This window comes from Limulus polyphemus, unplaced genomic scaffold, assembly GCF_000517525.1.
Source record: "Limulus polyphemus unplaced genomic scaffold, Limulus_polyphemus-2.1.2 Scaffold659, whole genome shotgun sequence".
Lineage (NCBI taxonomy): Eukaryota > Metazoa > Arthropoda > Merostomata > Xiphosura > Limulidae > Limulus > Limulus polyphemus.
The window spans coordinates 90,511-116,345 of NW_013666269.1; the positions used below are offsets into that span (position 1 = coordinate 90,511).

Genomic DNA, 25,835 nt, shown 5'->3' on the forward strand with positions numbered 1-25,835 from the left:
TATATATATATATATATATTATGTTTGTAAACATAATGTACTCAGAGTGGTCCATAATAATATAAGACACATTACCAAGGTTTGCACATTTATCTTATTGTTACATATTAGCAACTGCTTATAAGTAATACATGAAATTGCCATGTGGCAGCTAGCCTGATAATATCAACATCAGTTACACTTTCTGTACATGCTACAGCATATGTATGGCCTTTATGTTTCTTCTATAAGTGGTAGGCAAATTCAACAATAATATGAAAATAAAAGTAATAACAGAAATAGCATGTTCTATCATAATCATTCATCCAGATCACATTTTGCTTTATCAGTATACACAAGGTTCACTGTAGCAGAAGTATCATGGACAACAGCAAAATCAGTTCCGATAGAACAACACAGCAGCCACCTGAATTGTTGTGTCTTCTATGTTAGTACTATCATCTAAGATTTGTGGAAACAAATACATTGGTTAAGCGCAAGAATTAGCCCAAAAATATATCTATTAAAATGAAACTCACACATTGCCTTGATTCATTATATTGTCTACATTTTCTGTGGTAACATAATTTCTTCTGCTGTGTTAGAGCATGACTCACTTGCTGCACTTCAGAAAATCTGGTACAGAAATGCCAGACTCTAACATAATCTTGCATGGGAACAGTATTCAAAGTTGCCGTGACTTGCACCCAAGATTGCATTTTTCCTTGGAAAGTTTTACAGCCAAATTTTTGTCAACACTCTGAAAGTGTGTATTGCAAAGTCCATTCATCCTATTGATTTCTCAGAGTTCCCACTGCCATTTGCAGTTGAACCCAACTTTCAATTATCCGAGAAGCTTTATCTGTATTAACTAAATGTCTATCAAGTATTGCATGATCTCCTCTACAGAGAGGTCACAACAACTCAATAAATATATCACTATTACTTTTTCAGCCATTGACTGTCCTGACTGCTGCTCACGTAGACAATCCTAGCCATAATGCTTGGAAATCAACATCTTGGCTGACCATCAGAGCAAACTAATTGCTTCTATAATAGCATTTCCTCATTTGACTCATCTTGGACAGTTAGATATGGACTGCCAGCTTTTCTCATTGGCCAAGTCAAATGATGCAGTGCTCTCATCATCAGAATCATTCTGCTCCTTCGGCTTCAATTCTTGGAGTAACCAGTTCTCAAATTGCTCGTTAGCACTGTAGTTTTATCTTGTTGACATGTTTGAAGTTTTTATGTGCATAGCAAGATCACTCTAACTCATAGCTTGCCACTTTAAGCTAGTGACAGACAAGATATGGCCTTCACCCAGAACCAAATTTGTTGGGTACTGTGGACACACAGCACATTCAAATCCAGTCACAAGACATGATTGTTTGATTCATTATCACTTTGTTATAGCAAGTCTTCACCCACAGGTGTTTTAATTCATTTGGTGACATGCATATGACCAGCTACATCTAGGGCAATTCTCTCAATGGGAGAATCTACAACTAAGTGAAAGTTTTCCCTGGTGAGGCCAGGTTTTTCTAAGGGAGCACATGTGGTACCATGCCTCATTGTTCAGCATCATTATGCAAATTTGGCCAGAATAAACATTTCTTCACATTTGCAGTGGTATGCAATATTCATTGGTGTCCTCCAAGTTCAAAGTAGAGCTCTGGTAACTACAAACTACATTACAGGTGGGCTATTATGTCCTGATGCTTCATAATAAAGAAATAGCCATTCCTTCATTTTTAGTTATTTCCCTATGGGTACCCTTTTCTGTGCATGTCATAACTTTTCAAAGTTTAATTAAACTACTTTATTCTCAATATATATGAATACATTTGGCATGAAAATGTAATTAATAAATCAAATTTTGATATTATGCAAGTTTTAAGTTCCTAATTCTACAAGAAAATATGTTAAGAAATCATCAATTTACCCTTGCATGACAAATGCAGCATTTGCTCTCTAGGTCTTCCATCTTCTCTAATTTATTTACCACCCCTCCCAGCAGTACAGTATTTAACATAAATTATTCATTGTAATATAGTTATTACTTAGGCAAAGCAAAATCTTTATAACATTTAATCTTATTTGTTTATGGAGTCATACACTAGAAATTCAGACTCACTGCCACATCAACCTGTCTCATCCACTCTTTCACCAATTGCTAATAGTTCTCTCTGATGTTTAATACTATATTATAACCAACAAAAAGATAAAGATTTAATCTATCAAACTACATATTATGCTGTTTTCTGTACAGAGAATTGTCTATTTTACTTCCAGTTCAAACTTTATTATAATGGGAAAACACACAGATGAGCTTAGCTGAATTTTTAATTTTTTGTCAAATAGCTAGAAAGCCAAAAAAATTATGATACATATAAGGCTGTGTCTACTTTTTATATGTTATGTTGTTCTTACATTCATTATTTAATTAAATAAAAAAAATTAGTGTAGTAGTACCATTTGTATAAAAAAAATAGTGGTTTTACATTTCATTGACAGTAAACAGCAACAAAAAAAAGACCCAGGTAAGTACTTTACTTGTTTTGTTTCATGCATATTCCATATTTATTATGATTAAAGTAACTAAAATTTAAAAATGCTTCACAAGGTCTGCTTGCAAGCAGCTTGTGTGTTATATAATTCGATACAGTACCATGAGCTGCATGTTTGCTGAGTGATTTACAACTTGTGTGGTGGGATTATTAGTTAGACACAGTACAAATTTAAATAAAATAATGAAATTAGGTACAAATAGTTGTATACTGTTATGAGCTTTAAGCAGTCGTGGTTTCCTGTTAAAATTTGCAGTCATCCTAGAAAATAAAAAGGTAATTTTTAGATTTATTTCCTCCTTTTTGTCTTTCTTTTCTTTCTTTCTTTCTTTTTTTTATTTATGGTGGTTAAGAGGTTGGTCAAACCACCAAACCCTGTATAGAATTAATAGAGAAAATAACAGATAAAAGGTACAGGGGCAAGCAGAATCTAAATGATTCACACCTTATCAATTTTTGGCAATTATCCTGGATAATACTGTATTTCATTACATTGTAACAGAAACAAACTACAAAGGAAAAGTGATGATTTGAGACTATGTTCACATTTTCATAAATGGGTACTTGTGAACCATCAAGAGATTAAAGAATTCTTTGTACCTCTCAATGAGCATAGTTGATAAACCCAATATGGAGGACTACTGGGTCATGTTTTGGCTAACTGACACTCCTGGTTTTTGCTGTGTTCTTACTAGAGACAGATTTGAATTGATCTTGAGCTTCTTGCACTTTGCAAACAATAATGATCAAGTTGCAAGAGGTGCTTCTTGTAATGATAGATTATTCAAGATGTGTATTCACAAATTGCTTCCAAAACACTGTCCTAAAGATAACATAAGTTGTCTATTCAAAGGGATTCTGAACAATAAATACAACACAGCAAAAGGTACATAATATATCATCTGTTTTCCATGAAATCGGGTGATTTATTTGTGTTAAGTACAAAGAAAAAGAATAAACTCCAAATTTCTCAAATATAATGCATGTATTGGAAGTGTGACATCATAAGATCTACAAATTAGGTTATTATTTGCATAATTTCAATCTTCAGGTTGTACTGAACAGGTCTTTCCATAAGTGACTTGGGCTGTTTGAAATGGTTTTAGAGGTATACTCGATCTAATTAGGCATGTATATAAACCCGATTATACTAAAAAAAGTACAAGCTCGAAGGGGTAATTGCTTTTATAATAAATAAAGAATATACATGAAAAATTTATTACATGCCTGTGACCTCTTATTTGTTTTTATTTTTTGCTGTCAGTTGCTGAAATTGAATCCTATTTTTTATACTTATGGTACTAGTACACTAAATAATTTTTATTTACTTAAATAATGCACTTAAGAACACAGAATAATTACACACCAAAACAAACAGTGTCTTGTAACTATCATTATTTATTTGAATTTCTAACTACTGCATTAAAAGCCTTTAAATCTTACCTTAAGTTGGGCAATTTAAACACAATGAGAGGAACTTTCAAATTGAAAATGAAATAGACAGGACTCTGTGCTAAAAACAATGCAGTATATGTCATTTGATAGATCAAAACTTTGACTTTTTATCAGTTATAAATAATATAGTATAAAATGTTAGAACTATTGACAATTTGTGAAATTCAAGATGTGACAGGTGGAATGGCAAGTGGCTCTGATTTTCTAAATTTTAACAATAAATAATTAAAATTGGAGGCTATAAATATTGTAGTTTGTGCCTAAGTAATATCTATATTATGAGTAATTTGTTGAATTCCATACTTCTCAGAGGTGTAGTAAATATATCAGAAAAGAGAGAAGACCTAGAGAGCAAACGTCACAATTCTCATACTAGGGGAGATGGAGGATTTTTTAAAATATTTCCTTACAAAATTAAGAACTTACAATTTATAAAAAAAATGATTTATTAACTATGTTTTGATACCAGGTTTATTTGTTTACTTTGATAACAAAGAAGATTAATTAAATTTTGAACATAATACTCTAAAAAATCAAAACATTCACTCTATGGTGTATTCGTGGTGAGATAATTAATTCAACTTTGGTCAGCTTAATCGATTAGTGCCATGTCACAGAAGAATAATCTACTATCCAAGTAATCTGAATATTGCCATAATGCTTATTTGCTGTTAAGCATTGAACTATCTGTGCTCTTTCCACTGTGGAATCAAAACCCAATTTTTAGAGTTCCATGTTTTTTATTGAAGTTTTTAAACATGGTTTGGTATTATGTGGGGGGTTACCTCATGATTCAAAAGTGTTGGATTCAATTCCTATTGCCTCCAAATTTGCTGACCCTTTCAGTAGAGAGGGTTTTGTATTTTGTTGTTTTTGAGTACTTACAAAGCTTATAAGACTATCTTCCAGCATCCCTAATTTCAAATTACCAACTAGAAAGAAGGTAACTGGTTGACAGCACCCAACAATGACACTTGGGCTACTTTAGTTTGAAAGAAAAAAAAGTAATAATAATAAAGAGCAAAAACAGGGTAGAGAATGGAAGCTATATTAATAATTAAGGTTGGGTTTAGTATAGAAATACATTAGCATCTTGGAATTAATGCCCAAACATCATATTGAGGGTTTGAATGCTAACTTCAAAGACAGTTTTGCTGTCTACCCTTTTGATATCTTGTATTCTAATAATATCTTTCTTATTATTGTTTTTATTTTATTTCTGTAGTTATGACTTTGGAAACTTGTAAAGACAGCTTAAATATGATTGGATAGAGCAAGAATTAGACTTTTCACATAATAGAGTAAATATAATGATTTGAGCAGTAATTTATGGTTTTGTGTTTATAGTCGAAGTGAAAGTGTTTGTGTAATAAGAAGACATCAGGTGACCTTTATGAGGGTTAGTGAGTAAATAGCTGGCAGCATACGTGAGAGTGTAATAAAACTATTTTATCTCAATAGGTTGAGTACAAATAATTTATAATTAGTGACCATGACTCAACTTTGTCCAACTCTTGGGAATGTTTATAGTGAGAGGTAGAATGAAGAGAAAAAGACTGCATGCTACAAATAAAACAATTATATATTTTAAGAGAATATAATTTTTCATTACACTTTAATTCATAATTTATTATATATATACACACTTACGTTTAATGCTTGTACCTTCATAAATCCTTTAAATCTAACTTTTGAAACATCTCATCATGAGTTAGTTCTTATTTTCTGTTTTGTTACTACTATGCATAGCAAATATACAATTGCTCATACCAAGATGCTAAGAATACTGTGATGTCATTTTGAGATACGGACAGAGTTGAGCTTCTGAATCTTATCTCTTAATATAATTTACTTCAACTTTCTTATTATCTCTTCATATTGCTTCTTCTATGCTAGATTAGCATCATCTTTTATAGTTTCTGAGGTTACCATGTTAGTGTAGCAATTCTCATTCATCATGCGTACACACTATCCCCCTCCCTCCCTCCTTAGAACCCATGCTGAAATACACACCCTGTGAGCTCTTTTTTTTGTGTGTGTGTAAAGTTGGCACCAGGGGAGTCTTAGTTTTGGCTTTACTCAGCCTTCTACAATGCTAAATGCTATCTTCAAAAACACCTGCATTTGTATAAATTTATGAGGTACACTTCAAACTTCAAGTTCCTGCTTTTCATAGTTTTTTTTTTCTGTAAACTTCAGCCATTCTCATTTAGAAGCATGGTTACGCTAGGTAATGATAATCAGTGCCTTTATCCTGATGAAATAACATAACTCGTACTTATGGTCGTGTTCTCCAGAATCTCTCCCAAGTACAATTTAATGACACAACTGCATATGAATAACAACTAACTTATTCATAGGTGTAGTCAATAAATAGATTAGTTGTTATTAAACTAGTTTGATTTCATTTGTCATGGTTTAAGTAACATACATTCACTTTTGTACAATGATCGTTAGTTTCAAAAAATTTTCTTTAATATTCAAGTTATCAATTTTTGTGCTTTATGACATATTAGTTTGTTAAGTTATCTTGTCTAATGCTATTCCAACTCAGATTCTAATTTATTGAATATTATTTTTGTTTCCGGTATTCAAACAATGTTCATAAATAAATTGGTTAACTGTTTATGTAATGATTTCTAACTGAATTTGTGGTATGGTTCAAGTAAAAATATTATTACAGTTATCAGTAACAGTAAATTGTATTTTTTTAGCTGATTATCAGTCACATTGAATAAAAAAGAAAAACTTAAACCTATAGATATTTACTCTACTATGATGTAATAGTCTAATTATTTACTTCCAATCTTTATAGTTGTTTTTTTAAAAGTAAATCATTAAACCACTTGATGTGGTACCGTAACAAGTTTTCAACCAAGGCCTGCACAAAAACTAAGGAAAATGCTTGAAAATCAACAAGTTATTTTTTGGGATTGGCAGAAAAATTATAAAAATGTACACAAGTGAGTTGTTTGCAAGTGAAACTCTTAGCAGATGGGCAGAAATGAAAATATGAATTTATGCATTAATTATACTAAATAAGTGTCAGAAAATGACAACATTGTTTTTGAATTTTAATGGTTGAAATATACTTAGGACTACACATGAAATTGGCTTTAAAATTTGAGTTTCAGCAAATTTTGTCAAGTGACAAAAAAAAAAAGATTGAGAAAACCCTGGCTTCAGACTTCAAGCACAAATAATTTATAATTAAGTTACTTTTTTTTTAATCCTAAGCTTTGTACATGAAAATGTGTCGTACAAGTAAGGGAACCCCATTGTTCAACATGAATAATAATAATAAAACAAAAATGACATATCAGTCACCTGTTGGAACAATACTGTGTACACCTTTCCAGACATAATTCTAAGTACTTCAGTATTGCTTTACACATTGATAAGTGTGTACATGTTTATAACAGCACTGGAACTTTCTACATACCTACTCAAATACTTTGTAACCAACCAAGGAATAGGATAATCATAACTGATCTTATTTATTAGGCAAATGAGTACTTAGCCAAACTAAAAACCTAGTATTTTTTTATATTCTTCAATTAGCCTAAAATTAAAATCAAAGAAAATAAAAATTAAAATAATATGAAATTATTTTTTAAATAAAGCTTCTGATAGTCATAACGTTATCTTACAATGTTTGAATATCATTAGGAAATGAATAAGAATATAACTATAAAAAGTGTTCAGATAAGAGCATTATTGTGTAAAAAAAAATGTTACTACTTTTCCGCATTAGCTTCAGTAATGTTTTATTTTTACAATGATGGTACGATAAGTTAACTTTTGAAAGTTATTTGTGTAACACTGTAACTAAATTTCAAAATTTTTTTACATGCAAGAAACTTGCATATAGTCCATATAGACCATATAGTCTTAAAGTAACCTAGATAAATAAAACTAATGTTAATATTTTCTGTAAATTATTAGCTTATACAGATTATAATCCATCAATTTCAAATCTTGTTCTTTATTTTTAGTCATGTGATTAATATTAAAACTTAACAGTTATAATTATTTAGAAAGAAAATTACAGCATTGGTAGGCAGGGTGCCTTTTTTTTTTCTTCAAAAATTGTTACTTATATGATCGTAACTATTGCATTTTCACTTGTTTTAGACCAACAATACAAAAAGCATCTTTCTCATGAGAATTTTAGATTTTTAAAGAAGTCTGTTATAACAGCAGTTAGTGTTCTAAACATTAATAATTTTGAGGAAAACAAATTTCTGAAGTCTAGACATGCTGTTAGCACCTATTAGAAGCTCGTCACCAAACAGGTCTAGCCACCTGAGTGTAAAAATTCTTGGCTTATAGGAGTACCAGCTAACCGCAAGTTAGATGGTATTAAGGATAATTGGGGAGTGGATAATTGAGGTTCTTATTGGTGAATTTGCTTAGAAATATTCAGTTTGTTGTCTGAGGCCTTAACTGGATTGTTGTAGCCTCCAGATGTGTCAATTTCAGAAAACCTCAAAACCAATCAGGAAAAAACAACACCAGTATATATATATATACGTGTGTGGTTTTGATAGTATACAGTAATGACATCTGGTTTTTTCTTTTATTAATTTCTGGCAAAGAAGGGAGATTTGAACCTCCTAGATCCTTGTCTACTTGTGCAACATCAAATAATACAGTTATAAATTTCAGAAAAAAGTGGGTGGAGGGATTTGGGCCTCCTGGACATCTCCTCTAGACCTATGCTTGTTTATGTAGCATTAAAGGATACATTTATTTATTCCTGGAAATAATGGAGGGTTGTCCAGACTTCCTACCTTAGATCCATGCCTGTGTTTATAACATAAAAGAATACAGTTATTAATTTCTGAAAAAAAGTGGTAAGAGGGGGTTTAACTCCCTGAACCCCCTTCTGTAGATCCATGCCCCCTTATACCACATTAAAGAATATGGTTATGAAACTATAATTTAGAAACATGCTTGTTATACATTAGTCTACTATGCATGGGTAAGGTCAGTTATGAGTTGTGATATAAGATCAAGAACATTATAAATAAAAATTATCCACTGATATCTTCATAAGTGATCTACACTGTGAATACAGAATCTTTTTTTTTTTTTTTTTTTAAAGTTTCAAGGATGTGATTATCAAATTTCAACGCTCTTATCTTCTCTGTCGTTTTGTTTGTTCTTGCTGTGGTCAAGATTACATTGGATCTACAACTTGCTATTTGGAACAGTGTATTAAAGATCATCTATAATTATAATCAACTTCAGCCAACAGCAATATCAAGTATTTACAGATATCTAAACAGTGATTGTCAAAGCAAAGTAAGTGCTGGATGAAAACTTTAGCATATTTCTGGCACTGACAATGAACAGAATGTTAGAATCAAATATACTTTATATTAAGAGAGTAAAACTGTCATTAAATAATAATCCCCATTTTTTTGTTTAATATTTCTGCTTTGCATAGTTAATTGAACCACAAAATATTGAAGCTCAAAAGCATTGTTCCAGACTCATTCAGTAAATATCCTTCCCACTTGCATTCAAACCCAAAAGTGCAAATACACCTTTTAACTTGTCTTTCATAATTGTTTTGACAATAAAATATCTCTCAGGTTATCCATAAAATCACAGTAATAGAATGTTTGAACTTGAGATGTCAATCTTTAGCCATTAGCAGCTTCATTAAAGGCATCTTTTAAACATGATTAATTAAGTGCTACTTGTTTTTGTTTTACTGAAATGAGTTTTTTTAAACACAGAAGTTTAGTGCAGAATTGAATTTTTTGGTGGTGTTTTAGTTTATTATTATTATTTTCACAACTCATGATTTCATAAAACCTAATTCAAAGTACTGATGAGTAAGCAGCAGTTGTGTGTGCAGAAAAGGTAAGTATTTCATGAAGAGTAGGTTTAAATAAGTACAGAAAATAATGTATCTTCCTTATTTTATAATTTTCATTGTTTGTTTTTATACAGTAACACTGCATCATCAGATTCAACCACAATTATGAATGAAGAATACAAAGTTCCAGATAGATTAGTCGGTTTAAGTAAGTGTTATTTGTTGTTGTTATTTATTTATTTAAAAAACTTAATCCTAATGCTTGGATGTAACTAGTCCAAAAATGTTAATAGAATGTTTGTGATAATATTTAATACTGTATGTGTGTTTGTATATTGTGTGTGTGTACACATAAGCTCATTCTGAAACTACATTTTTTGCAGTTTATTTATTTATTCTATGCTGCATAACTTCAACTTTATTATTCTTCACTTGTTTATGGTTGTGAAGTTTTTCACCCATTTGCAGTAGTTGTTGATTTGAGCTTTGTATAAATATTGTGCAATTTCACTATTTTATATTGTAATACTACTACAGTAGTCTTAGTTAATAAATATTTATGTTAAATTTCTTATAGTTATTGGACGAGGTGGAGAGCAGATCATGAGGTTGCAAGCTGAATCAGGTTGTAAAATTCAATTATCTTCAGAGAGTGAAGGAAAGTTGGAGAGGACTTGTGTATTGACTGGCACTAAACAAGCTGTAGAGTAAGTCATTTGTTTTCTGTTTACTGAGCCTTGAGAAATAAAGTTGAATGTATGCTTGAATCAGTATAAACTGAAGAAAAGGGTTAGCAACAACTTATACCAAACCAAAAACTGGTTGAATTAATGGTAGTGTTCAAGGTACTCTTCCTCATTTTTTCAAAGCCATAATGGAACATTTGTTCTAATGTTGCATAGAATTTTGTAATGAATTATCCTTCCTTGTATAATATGAGATAGGTGTGACTGTTTAGAGCACCATCACATCTACAACAGTGTTTTCAAGTAATCTATTAATTTTGAGTTTTTGTTGAGGTTTTGAATCGCACTTTGCTGAAGCTACAACTACATACTATTCAGTATGGTACGGGCATTATATGGAATACATTACTGTTTGGTTTGGATATTTAAAGATAGGAATATTTGAAAGTACATCAATGCATTCTGACAAGTTTCCCTGAAAACACTTTAATATATTTTTATTTGAAATATCAAGAATTTAAACAACTTTTTTTAGATGGTAGAACGACTATACTACAGAATAATAAAATACCAGATAGTTAATAAATACATAACTCAGTGTATTTATGCTATTTCACAACATATAATTAAGTATTAGATTATTGGTCCTTGACCTCATTTAAATAAAAATAAACAAATAGTTACCATGTGTTATAACTGGTAAGAGCCTGTGCCAGTTTCTTTTTCACTCTTGATTAATGTGAAACTTTGCACTGTAGTAGGAGGGAAAAAAAAGCCCATGTGGTTTAAGCATTTCTTACTCATTAAACTAACATCGTTGCTTGGGTATATATAATGTATTTTGAGTTACAACATATTGCAGAAAATAGTCATCTTATATTTCAATAAATTTTCAGTGGTTTACATTAAACAAAACAACTGAACACTTTCAACTTATAAGTTTAGTAAACATTGTGTGTTTTTCACGCATTTTTTTAACTATTATCTCTTACCAGTTGTTTTGAGGAGTGGCTTGTAGTCTCTCAAATTCCTTTCTCTAGACTTTGTAGACTTGTGGTATAGTTGTACATTTGTTAAGGTTTTTTTAACATAAGCATTGGGTTTTGTTTTCTCTGTCTGCTAATATGATTGTTATAGTTCTGATGTTATCAGGTCCTTCATATATTTACTTCATTACTTTTAAATTTCTCTATCATTAATTAATAACCTATACTGTAGGAGTCTTGTGGTGTATCTTTGCAGTTTAGATTATTTTGTTTTACTTTTACCATTCTCTCATTGTTATATTTATTTATTTATTTTCATTTTTTGTCATATTAGTTCTGATGTTATCATACCTATCAAAGGTGTTCTCCCACCTTTAGCATGCATCACTTTAACTCTGTAGGTTTGGCCTCATTCATTTTGATCAACCTTGTAACTGCCATGTAACCATGAATTTATACATACTATAATGGGATTTACTGAGTGTATCTCCACAAAATTTCGCAATCTTCTGTAGACGTTACAAGTCTGATGTACACAAAAATCAGACTTTTTAATAAAGTATTTATACTAAATATTGGGCTTTCAATTTCCAAAACTTTTAGTGAGTGAATCTGAGTGCAAGATGATTTTCATGATAAGGATAAAAATACTTTATTTGTCTTAAAGTTTTCATATTTAATTTGTCTAACCTCTAAAACTTCCTAAATGAACATAAACTTTTTTCTCAGTAAAACTGTATCTTATGAGTTATTTTCTCTACCTTAACTCTAATTGTAACAAAATCATTGGAGTAGGGTAGAATGAAAAGTAAAGAAATTATAAATAACTCTAAATTACCTGGTTTTTCTTTCTAGAGTGACTGCATCTTGTAACAGATAATTACTCGTATCTGTTCTAACATTAGAAGCTACTAGCCTTTCACATTTGTTTTCATTTAGTTTTATTGATTTACACATGTACGTGGACCATTTCAGTGTATGCAAAAAACATTTATCACAGTGCAAAATTCATTTATTAGAGCAGGATGGCTTTTTGTAAACAAATGATCAAGTTATGATCACAACACATGATATGTGCATGGTAGGATATTGAGTATCACAAGAAATGTTCACATTTTAGTTACATTTATAACAATAAATAAGCATACATAAAAAGAAAATGAAACTTTTGTACTTACATCTGGACTTGGTTATTTTGCCATTCATTAGCGAGGCACTCTTAAACTTGGTTTTTTGTGACAATGTTGGTTGTCCACAAAGTTATTCATGATTATTTCAAATATACATTTTGGAATAAAAAAAAATATCATGCACAATAAAATAGAATGTCCTAAAACTACTATGATTGAACTGGCTTCTATCTAAAATGTAAATAGGTTAGCTTCTTGAGCTGAACAACACAACAACACAAACTATGATTGAACTGGCTTCTATCTAAAATGTAAATAGGTTAGCTTCTTGAGCTGAACAACACAACACAACAACACAAACTATGATTGAACTGGCTTCTATCTAAAATGTAAATAGGTTAGCTTCTTGAGCTGAACAAAACAGTTGAAAACAATAAAACTCAGGCTAAATATTTAAATTCAATCACCAAAATGAAATAACTCGTGTAAGGGATCTTGTAATAAAAAAAAAAGCTCCTTCTATTGGTAATAAGTAATCCAATAACAATGTCAGAGAGAATTATTGACATATTTTGAAAACAAAGATGTGTTGCATGGATTTCATATTTTCATCTATATCTCAGCAAAACAAGAAGATTGGAGACTGTAACTGTATATTCTGACTTGTCAATGTCTATAGTATGTATTTGTTAATTTAGTTGGATACTCAAAAAATCATGTAAGGGTAGAGAGAGAGAAAATCTAAAATTGGCAGTTTGGAGTGTGATTACATAACACAGAAGCCAAGATTGAGAATTTATGTAAATGCTTCTTTTTGAGATTAAGAAATTGAAACTTAGATGATATTTTAATTATAAAATATATTTTGACACCAGCTTTATTAACTCTTCAATCTCATAATTTTTTGCATGTTCTGTTGGGATTATTTTCAGGATTTCATAATAATTAACATCATACCTTATAAAATTTCAATTTTTGTAAAGTTTTTGGATAATAACATGGTTTGGATTAGTTTTAAGTCAAAGAGACTTAAATGGTATCAGATGTTGTCACCGTCTGATAGGTAAATCAAGATTTTCAGGTTGATGCTGGCAGTGTCTACTCAGGCTTAAGGAGTTAATGTACATTGACAATAAACTAGTTTGATTAAATTTTGAATGTAACTCTGTAAAATGGTGCCCCCCCCCCTAGTGGTACAGTGGAATGTCTGCAGACTTACAACGTTAGAATCCGGGTTTCGATACCTGTGGTGGGCAGAACACAGCTAGCCCATTGTGTAGCTGTGTGCTTAATTACAAACAAACAAACTGTAAAATAGTTATGACACATCCATAGGGTTAAGGTGTTTATTATAATTGTCATTTCAAGTACCATTTCACTGATGTGTGTGCATGTATGTGTATTAATATCATTTTTTGAATAATGTACTTCCAACAAAAATTTCATCTCCAAATTTGCAGTTTCAGTAACCAGTAATTTATAACATTAATTACCTGGAAAAATGTTTGATAGAACAGAAAAGTGCAAAGTTCAAAAACTTTCTTTTGGTCTCATATTGAAGACACCCATGTTTTTGGTTTATGATGATGACATAATACACCGTATTATTTTATTCTTTTTTTTAAATATTTCAGTCTTTCTCGTACTAGACTAACTAACTAATTTTAAATTTGTCTTTATGAAATGGAAATAAATTTACAATGTGTGTGTGTGTGTGTGTGTATACACACACACACACACACACACACACACATGCTATGTATATACAGTTAGGACAGTACTGAAGTTGAATAAGATGGCATCAATTCTGTTTTTGTAGAGCTTTTAATGCTGTGCTTACCACATCTGTTTGCTTGGTTAGGTTGGTGAGTCATGACAACAGTCTCATAGCAAAATTACACCAGCTGAATGTTGTCAATGAAATAATTATTTAAATGTGGTTGAAGCTTAACCAGTGTGTTGTAGATTATTATTTAAAATAAGAATTTTGAATATGAAAGAGGAACATATTAAAAGTATTTTGATTTTGGGTTGATTTAGAAATGGGTAAGAACTTTAACCATTTCCATGCTGCTTTGGGGTCAGAGGGCATGTCATCATGCTTTGTAAACTTACTTTCAAACTTTTATTAAACTACTATTGTATGAAAGTATGTAGGTAAATAAGTTTCTCATCAAATTATTCTTTATAATTCAAACTTTAGTATTATACATTATTTAATTTCTTAATTCAAAAGTAAATATTTAAAAAAAAAGCTAAATATCAATTTTTGTGTGTTACATAGTACATTATTTTTTGCTTTTGCTGAGATTACATTTCATGACACCCACAATATAATGTTTATAGTTTTAATGAATTAGAAAATTAGATTATTAATATTGACAAGTTACAGTATAAAATAAGAAATTCTTACCGTATCTATTTGCCGATATATTATATGTAGCAAACCCACAACAGTGGCTCTGCCCACTTCTTCATCTTTTGAAAATACATACATCTACTTCTCTTAAGTACATGTTTATAGCTGATCAAAAGTGCTTATTTTGAACTACATAATCCTGTCAGTCTTTCTAAAGTATTTATGCTGTGAAGTTTTTATAACTGTTGGAGAATTTGAAGTGTGATGATCAAAGTGATATTCTGATTAGAAATTAGATTTTTTAGACCCAAATACAACTTAGTTAGGAAGCCTGATAAACTACAGTGGATTTTTGTGGTATTGGTATAGTTATTTATAATTTTTTGGTATTCCAAATTGCATATATAAAATCAACAAAAATGAGTTTCTCTACTTTCTCCATGTGTGAAATTTAACAAGGCTTAACAAGTATAACACATGAGTACAAAAAATTTCATAACATTGTAAGTAGTTGAGATCATTGTTTTCTATGTATCTTTTATTTACTGTTCCTTGTTTTAAGAAAATTAACTGAAATTTAAGAATTTATTTGTAAACAATAATAATTTATATACATATGTATGGTAACCAAAATGTCAATGTATTTTACAAAATACTCATATGCTATTACTAAGAGTAAGGGCCAGGCATGGCCAGATGGTTAGGGCACTGGACTCGGAATCTGATGGTCACGGGTTCGATTCCTCCTCCAATCAAACATGCTCGCCATTTTAGCTGTGAGGGCATTATAATGAGATGGTCAATCCAACAAATGTAGGTAAAAGAGTAGCCCAAGAGTTGGTGGTGATGACTAAGCTGTCTTCCCTCTAGTCTTGCATTGCTTGATTAAGGATGGCTAATGCAGATAGCTCTTGTGTAACTTTGTGCAAAATTCAAAACAACCCAAACCAAAAATACTAAAAGTAAGAGATTTGTACTTTGTAGGCCAGTTTTATGCTATTTGATGTGGTAACATGAGTTGTACTTGCACTGCATGATTTAAAACTTGTGTTGGGATTATTAGTTAAATGTAGTTCAAAAGTAAATAAAACAAGCAAAATTAATAAATATGAATAGATGTATACTGTTATGAGCTTTAAGCTATTTAGAATAAACAAATGTGTTTTCCTGTTACAATTTACAGTCATTCTAGAAAGAAAAAATTGGCAATATAGGTTTATTTCTTAATTTTTTTATGGTGGTTACAAGATTGGTCAAATTAACCGACCCCATGTGGAGTCAGGGTAAACAAAATAACAGATAAAATATAAACTTTTTTGGAAAAAAAAGTTTGTATTTATGTAGAAGGTTTTAAAGATTATGCAAATAAAATATGACAGTATTTAGGTGATTAGAAGTATTTTTAGTCTTATAATCAGAATCACCTTGCATGTTGGATAGTTAACAGTCTGAAAGCAAAAATTCATAAACACACATTTAATTAAAATACTTAATTAAAAAATTGATTTTTTTTGTGTACAAAAGCCTTGTAATGTTTACTGATAGTCTGTAAAGTTTTGTGAAAATACAGGTATATTATCAAAAGTTACTTTGGTAACATATTAGGTTCAATGCTTCTACTCGTAGTCAAAAAGTTAATTGAGTTATAAACATTGCCATTGTATAATTATATTTTTTATTTGAAGTCAGTACCTCATTTCGTCAAATGATTTGGAATTGATGTGTAAGTGTACAGTACGTTGATTCATTTATTAATTTACCTTACATAAACTTTTCATCAGAGAAAGCAAACAAAAGTTTTGAACAAAATTCTAGGGTGTGTGTATGTAGAAATGGATGGTAGTTTTAAATATCCAGCAACAAAAAGTTAAAATAATAAAAAGAGAATACATAAAACTGAAAATAACGTACTTCCTTTTTTTTACTATGAATTTGCACCAGTTGCCCAAAGTTAAATTGTGTTATTTGTTTAAAATGCTTGGTGGCTGTGATACAAATAGAAGTGACAAGATAAATAAAATTGCAATATTTCTAACATATGTAGGAGCTTCTGATTTTAAGACCTTCAGAAAAGAGTGGAAAAGTGAGGATAATAATCTTGTAAACAAACAACTAAGCCCAGGCTGGGGTCATGAAATAAGACATGATCCAGCCTGAGTAGGATAGGCAAGAACAGCATGGAATGGAGCTTGTGGTCTTTACAGGTGGTAAATTTCCATAGTTTCATACGTGAAATGGAATGAACTATGCATCAAGGCCAGTATCGTTAGCACTTCATTCTAGTGCTTTCACAATCATATGGCTGACACAGGAACATAAAACAGGGCAATGTCAGCCATTTTAAATTATAATAGTCCCCATTCCATACTTACGAAGATCAAGACAACGCCTTTATGCACAGATACATTAAGGAGTGTGATCATGGTGACATGAAAAGGTTCACTTAATACTCTCCCTATCCGAGCTACAAATGCACACAGATATGGAAAACCACCTTTTGTTTAGATAAGATAACTAAGACAATAAATACATCTAAAGATGGGGCTCCAGATCCAAATGGTGTACAAATCTTTTCTTTTAAGAAGTTTACATAAGTCAGCCTTTTGAAGTTAGTGTAAGAACATCAGTGTAGCTGAAATGATGCTTTTCTCCAATCCTTACCCAAACCCATGAAGGATAACTCTTGTCTTAAAGGCCATCAAATCATCATTCTACAAAGTATCAGTGACTAGATCCTAAAGAAGGCTGTATCTAGGAGTTTGTCTGTATGATTGATCCATTACAGTTATCATCTTTAGATGGTTATTGTAGTGAAAGAGAAACTAGATCAGGGCTATTGAATTTGCAGCTGATACATGGAAAGGTTTGGAAACTGGTCAGAACACTGACAGTATTTAGATCTAGAATATACCTACATTAGAGTCCAGTTGCCTGTTCCTGTTTATAAAATACTCAGAATCTACATCAGTGTAACATGTATAAGGTGGGTCATAGGTACATTAATTACCAGAATATTTATCATGATGCATGGAAAGTGACATTCTACTTTGGTCACTTGCAATTCTGGTCTACCTCAAGGATCACCATACTCACCAGTCTTCTTGAACATCATCACCATGGATCTGGCCTACCTTTACAGTTCCTTCAAATGCCAGGTACTAACCTTTACAGATGACATTCTGGTGTACAACAGAGGCATTAGCAAAGCTGAAATCAAAAGCAAGATGCAGCCATCGATTAGCAATGTGAATAGTGGTGCATTGACACAGAAGTGGTCATAAATCCTGCCAAAGCCACAACTGTGTCCTGCACACATCAAGCAGGGTGATGAGGATAAATCGTCACCATCCTTTGTAGGCATTGCTATCCCTTTGGAAGGAACAGTAAAATATGTACCTGGGGCTAACTTCTGACAGAAAACTCAACTTACCAGTTACGTTTAACACTATGATAACCAGTCTTACCAATAACATCAGTCCATTGAAAGTTGCAGCAGGAAATAAGAGTTGAAGAAAGACACCTGATATGCTCTATCAAAGTCTTATCTGCTCCATCCTGAATTTTGTATTATCAATGATCTGTATGAGCGTTACATAGTTAGATAAGTTTGAGGAGATACAAAAATCTTTTTTAAGACTAGTCACTTCTATCAAAGCCCTATTACCCTTCACAAGGCTCAACATTAATAGCACTTACAAATAAAATTCTTCAATACACCCTTGCTGTGTAAAGACCATGCATTTGATCATTGAACCACTGCTTTTATCAACTGGATCATTCTAGCTTCTCAGTGAGCTGCAGACATCAACCTAAAAAGCACCTTAAAAGATAATCATGGGTAGGTAAGTGTTATGTAGCTACTTCTCAGATAATTCAGTGCCATCAGATCTCGGATGACCTCCTGCAAAATAAATAGTTGGCACCACTCGGATCTGTGGAAATCAACCTAGCCAGAAAAGGTTTATAAGCACTTAAGTAAAAACCATGGTGGACAGTCCTCCACCAATTCTCAGGCAGAATGTTGTTCCTTCACAAGACAGTGAATGCCCAACCATGGTGGACAGTCACCTGTCATCATACCCAGAAATTATTTCTACATCACAGATGGTGAAATAATTTCTGGGTATGATGACAGGTCATTAAAGCAGCATAAGGATGAAGCTGGAATACACAAATCAAACTTTTACTTGGGTTGCTTAAATCAGTGAACTAATATAGTGCCATCAAAATAACATTTGCAGATGACTTGCACATAGTACTGCATAAAATTCAGAGTGGTTGTTCCTAAGATGGATGGTAGAGTGCAAAGTAACTGAATTGTCAGAACACCACCTGTACATATGCTCCATGCTGTGAAAGGATACAGCTGAGTAAGCTAACAAGCTCAGAAAGGAAACTGCTTTATCAAATCTTGCACAACTCTATTGGTAGGATATTAATCTCCTCTGCACTAGTTAAGTTAAAGTGGCAACCATCTATATTTAGATGAAACATCAACTCCTGAAAAACAAAATACTGCAATCACTAGAATTTTCATCTAGTGCTCAGCTAATGTGCTGTATGATTTTGTGTTACAATACTGTAACAGATACTGTATTATATTCATCAACTCACAAAATACATTCACAGCTGACACCTTTCTTTTATTACTGCACAATGGATAAATATATGGAACTTTCTATCTTAATGAAGTTGAATCTAAATACTGATATGTATACGAGTTGATTATACAATAAATATAGTTTTTATTTGAACAAATTTACGTACGTTCATTGTGATCGACATATTTATAGTAGATATTTTGATTGTTTTATATATATGTGAAGCTATGTGTTTTTTTTATTCAGAACACAATAATCACAGAGATATTATCTGGAAGTTGTGATGGATTGGCCAAAAGTCCACCCAAACACAAAATCTGAGGCTAGAATATGGGGACTGTCTAGGCCAAGTTGGTTCTGGGGCATTGTACTGGGTGGGGGTACAGGGAGGGAAAGCCCCCAACTGAAATACTTTTTTAGCAGTTTTGAGGTCTTTTTCTAGAATTTCAGAGTGCCTAAGTTATCTAATAAATAAAATAAAATGAATTTCAGGTTTTCAGTTAAAATGATTACTGAAGATTATTGACAAAGATTGTGAATTTTGACATGAAATATTTACGTGTCATTAACATTGAACAAAAGTCTGTGTGGTTTTCAAGTGTTCATTTATTCAGTTCATGTTTTTATTGTAGCAAAACCCTAGACTTAGCATTTTGCCATACAACAAATGCTGTAGTAAAATAAAGTGCTGTAGGAGGTCTGATCCATTGGTCGTAATGCACACAAGTTTGTCACAATGATCATTGCTAATTCTGTTCCAGATGGACATTGTAACCCTATTTTAGTAACTAAATGCCCTTTTGCAATTTTTAGTATGTACTGGATGTGTGATAGCAATAGCAGCCAAGTTCATCGGTGCTTGAAAGTGGTCTTCACGGAACTGCACTATTAGCTGCCACAGTTTACTAGTTGAGTCCCTGGGTTACTGCTACACCTTAACCAACTGCTTGACCATTCTTTCTTAACCTTCAGAGGATTCACTATTGGTGCTGAGGTAAAAGTTTTCATATACTTGGTTTCTGGATTCTTTTACAAGTGCTTCCGTTTGGTGCCATAGAATCCACTAGAATCACTACCTCATGCTTCTAAGCCAATATTGCTGATGAAAGAAATAAGTCGCATCTGACTGTACTCAAAAGATGGTCATTAAATCTGTATTAAGAACTTTGTAAAATGTGGTCACTGTACAGGAACCTTGACAAAATAAAGGAAAATTCAGCAATGTATACGAGGATAGATTGACATTGTCTGATATTGGTGAATGATTTAAATGATAGCCTCTTTCCCACCAACAGTGACTACATATGGATATTGATTTGTTTATTTGAAATATTCCTTGCTGTTGAGTTGTGAACTGTGTTGTAACTGGAACAAACATCTTAATGTTCTGGAAAATTTCATTGGTGAAAGACGTCTGGACAGTCTTCAATTGTATAGACTTGGTTAGTTTGCCCACCTTATACTGAAATTTAATAACAGTACCATCCTTCAAGTCTTCTTATCTGATCTGCAATACTGTGTCATCTCATATATGCTCCAAAGTTGTTGCACACTGATTGACTGATACCTCCATATTATTACACTATGAATACTTTTCAAAATTTCTGGGAAAACAAAGCAAATTGAAATTTGTCTTCTGATAGCAAACATATTAACAAGTTTAAATTTGTAATATGAAGATATAAATCTATTTACAGTACTGGAATGCACAAAGGATAAGAATATCTCATATTAGACCAAGATAACAACAGAGTAAATTTAGCCTATGCAGTTACTATTTTTTTCCTCAGTCTTATAGATTTATACATTGGGGAGTTTAACAAGCATTAGAGTAAAAGCTTCATATATGCAGAATGCAATGATATTTGTATACCATTTGTAAAGACAGTCTAAGTTAACATAAAATATTATATATATATATATATATATTTAATGCAGACAGCAATAAAGCCATATTCACAATGTTAAGGCATTAATCGATCACTTCACATTATCAAGTTGCAATATTGTTCTCTGATAATGCATTTTATTACAGTAACCATAAATTGAGTTCTAATAACATAGACATTCTCTTTTCTTACCAAAAGTTACATTATTCAGACTGCAAAAAAAAAACAATTACCTGCACAACATCAATATAAAGGTCTTTCTTCTGAAGAGTCAGGCTCAGAGCCATGTTTGTACCAATTTGTCTGACATAGAGGAAGTAATACAAATGAACAGCTCTGTGCCAACTTTCTTCCTTAGACCTGCAACAACAGTGTCTTTTTTGAAATTTCTGTAAGGTAAGTTAGCTAATGTTATCTGAATAGCCCTTAGAGCTTCACAATCAGGACTCATGATGCTTTTCCTTATACCTCATTTGTGGTCTAAAATATTTTGAATTTCCTGTATAGCATCACTCGTTGTTGTTGCTTTTTTAAAGTAATAAAAAACAAATAGGTTTCTATATGTAAAACTGCAACTGCTGCCTGTTCTGTACATAAAGCCAGTCTGTGAGCAGCACAATGGATGTGTGGATTTTCTATCAAGAAATGTCCTGTTAATCCTTCTGTTTTAACAACCAAAGCACTTGCATCTTATGTTCCTAATCCCATCACTTTTGAAACTCAAATGTTCTTTGAATCTAGATATTTTATTATCTCCTGAAACATACATTTACCAGTTATTTCTGTCAACCATACATTTGTTAAAGACAAGGTAGAAAGTTGAAAGGTTATTGGATTTTTGATTTTAGAACTTATACAAAACTCGTGTTTCACAATAATCTCGGTGCTTTTGCCTACCATCAGAGTGATAACTGTGGATTTATGCAATTACAAGCTGACATTTTTATTTACAACTTCAGCCAATAAACTCAAAATATCAGTAGCAGTGAAGTATGAAATATAATTCATGAACTTATTGACAGTTATGGAATTAACATGTAGTATGTCAACTTCTTTCAAAAAGCCAGTAAAACTTGTATATTTATTCCAGTAGAATGTTCTCATAGTTACAATAACTGTCTTCTTCACTAAAAATATTTTTTATTGCTGTCTGCAGATTTTCATTTTCCTTGGGAGCACTGGTTGCTTATTGATATGTCTTACTTTCTACTTGTCTCATCATGTTCTTAAATCCTAGTTTTTTACAAAGTTTACAGTAAATTTCATTTTTATCATAATCGTGACGAAGCCAAGAATCGTACAATACAAAACTAACAACTTTGGTTGGAACATTTTCATCTTATCCCAGGTTTCCACTGGCCTGTTTTCTTCATGATCTACACCACTTGCTATTGTGGTAATCAAATCACGGTTCTGTTGCATTACTTAACATTTTAAAATTAAACTGTGTCAGGATTGCTTGTTTACTGGACAGGTGCAGTTTCTTTGTGGTAGACATTTTCTCCACAAACATGAATTATAAAACTGTGTTACATGTAACATCCTGTCATTTTTCAATTCAAATGGTACTCGAGCATGTTACAAACCATGATGCATAATCCATAAATAAGAAAGTGTGAGATGCAGTATGGGACAATTTTTGTGCCATTTTTCATTTTCATGCACTAAACCAATGCATGTTAGGATTTGTTTTTAATTTGATGTTTTTGAGAAATCTACCAATTTGTGCTTTACTTCAATACAAGTATTCAAATATTACGATTAGTTACAGATGAGTAAAAGGCCTATTAGTATATATATTTATGAGTCTGAATGGTTCTTTATATATTATTTTACTTCTTAGAAATAACAATCTATTGCAATGCAAATTTTGAAATATTTGTAATAATTTACTGGATTTGAAGTTTGGGTTCAAAAACTTCAGTCAGATGTCATAATATCTATTATAGACAGAGAAAAATTTGATGAAATAATTGTGATAGTAAAACCTAATGTTGTATCATCTGCAGAAATTGTGTGATATATATAGTCTAATAGATGCTTTTTATTCTGTTTTTATAACTTGTTGTATTGTAATATTCATGGTTTATGAAGGTAGACCATATTTTTTAAAGAGTTCTTGTGTGTGTGTGTTGTAAAAACATGATATGAGGAGGAAAATATTGAAAATTTAAAATTGGGATAGACTAAATCATACTACTAGGTCCCTGTTGAAATAATTCAATGGTAATTTTCCTCAAAATAATGATGAATAAATATGAAATGTGCAGTAAACCTAATCCTTTGGTTCAGAGTGTATGTGCGATATGATTGTTTAGTGTGTTGTTTACAACCATCTTTTATCATTCCACGTGTTATTTCAATGACAAAAATTGCATTGGATTTATTTTTAAGCAAAGGAGACTGAATACAATGCATTGTTGGCAAAAAATTTTGTTTTTCAATGCAGTGGGTGCATCCAGCACATTAGAGTGCTCAGCTGGTGGGATTTGTTTTGCTGGATGCCACTACTCCTTGTCATCTTGCTGAGCACAAAGAAAGACTTCTACTGAAGTGACACTTTTTGACAATTATTGTTTCTTTAAGAAGTGTCAAAGGGAAGATATTCAATTCAAATCAATTTATTCGACATGGTACAAAAAATCATGCATGTACATAATACCGACGTAAAGAAAAAATTTTTAAACCAAACAACAGCAAATATATATATATATATTGAAACACATTTCTCTGTGCATATTTCCACTCATACTCCTATCTTTGAAATACTTTTCTCAGTCAGTTGATGAAGGAAATTCTCTTTTGTGTTTGTGAAATTCCCTTGCATACAGAAACATTTTTGTTTTTAATAATTTTTTTCCTCAGATTAATTTTTCAGCACATATGAAGATGGGTGGATTGATGTTGATATTGATATGAAATTTTAGGAATTGCATAAAATGAATATTTTTTCATGTGATGTACTCTTGAAAAAAAGCATTTTGATATATATATATATATAATTACATATGGTTGTAATTTCGTGATAATTTAATTTTAAGTTACTGTATGTGTATAGTTTGATCAGTTAGTGCTTGTCTTTGAAAGTACAAGGCTTAGCTACTTTTTTTGCCTGTATATAAAGCAAGTTACAGCAATTTCACATTTTTACATACTACTGGTTTATGTAACAAAAATTTCAAGCTGTATATTCGAAGCATAATATAAAGTTATGTATATACATGTAATTTTTCAGCTGATTTCCATACATTCGTCATATGTTCCTTCTGTATATGTGCTTCATTACATCTTAATGTTTTGTATTACTGTAAAAAAAATTTTTGAACAACTATGATGAGAGTATGCAAATTAGTATTGTTTTTGTTGTATAGTCAAGCTACTGAAAATGTTTTGAGGAAACAGCAAGCACTTGATTGGTCAATAAAAATCAGTAGTGTATGTGATGTTTCATGTCATTCAATGTAGTAACCAATACTTCATATGTTACTATGACAGTAATAATTTGTGTAATTGATATTTTTTTAAAACATAGACTAAAATTAATCATGAAAAGATGGATCTTGTCAAAATAGACTATTCTATGCAACTAAAGATAACTTCACCAGATATTAATGAACAGTATAAGAGTTTGACTTTATCAAGGTGCTTATATTTACTCGATCATGCCCAGTGAGGATTTTCTATTGCTCAGAAGCAAAAGTTCATCACTGAATTAATAAAAGTATAGAGAAGTATTTGACATTTAAACCCAGCCCTTTTCATACATATACTTAAAGCTTTTTCTTAAATTTACTGACTCTACAACATCTGAAGGCAACCCATTCCAAAGACCAACCACCCTGTTAAAAAAATAAAAATGTCTTAGCTGAAGATGACTCCTACCTTGCCAAAATCTATATTTGTGTCCCCTAGTCCTACTATTCTCATTGTTAGATATAAAAAAGACGATACATCAACACTATCAGACCCCCCGCCCAACTCTTTTTTTTTTTCAAGAGAAAACAATTTGAGATATTTCAGCCTTTTCTGAACCCTTTCCAACAATTCCAACAAAGTAAGGAGCCCAAGACTGAACACAATATTCCAAATGTGGTCTAACCAGTAACCTGTACAATGAAAGTATAATCTCTTTAGACTTGTATTCAATATTTCTATAGATACAACCTAAAATCCTATTTGCCCTACCACTAGCAACCCCACACTGCTTGGATGGCTTTAGAGACTGATTGACTACTACACCAAGATCTGATTCCATCATAACATTATTAAGGTTATTCCAATCCAAATTATACTTATACTTCAAATTATGATAGCCAACATGCATTATCTTGCATTTATTATAATTAATAC

At 31.5% G+C, this 25,835-nt stretch overlaps 1 protein-coding gene across 5 annotated transcripts in view; it reads left to right on the forward strand.

The window, feature by feature from the left end:
* LOC106459772 (far upstream element-binding protein 1-like) overlaps window positions 1-25,835 on the forward strand; it is a 154,019-nt gene that overhangs the window by 60,877 nt on the left and 67,307 nt on the right. For 4 of the 5 annotated variants that reach the window (XR_002610627.1, XM_013919425.2, XM_022386313.1 and 1 more), the window contains 2 exons: window positions 9,969-10,042; window positions 10,412-10,541. Coding sequence is in view for 4 of the 5 variants with exons in the window: in XM_013919425.2 (XP_013774879.1) it covers window positions 9,969-10,042; window positions 10,412-10,541 (204 nt within the window). In the remaining variant the exon portion in view is untranslated. Of the gene's footprint in view, window positions 1-9,227; window positions 9,312-9,968; window positions 10,043-10,411; window positions 10,542-25,835 lie in introns of those variants that run through there. The other variant, XM_022386315.1, reaches the window with a different exon arrangement.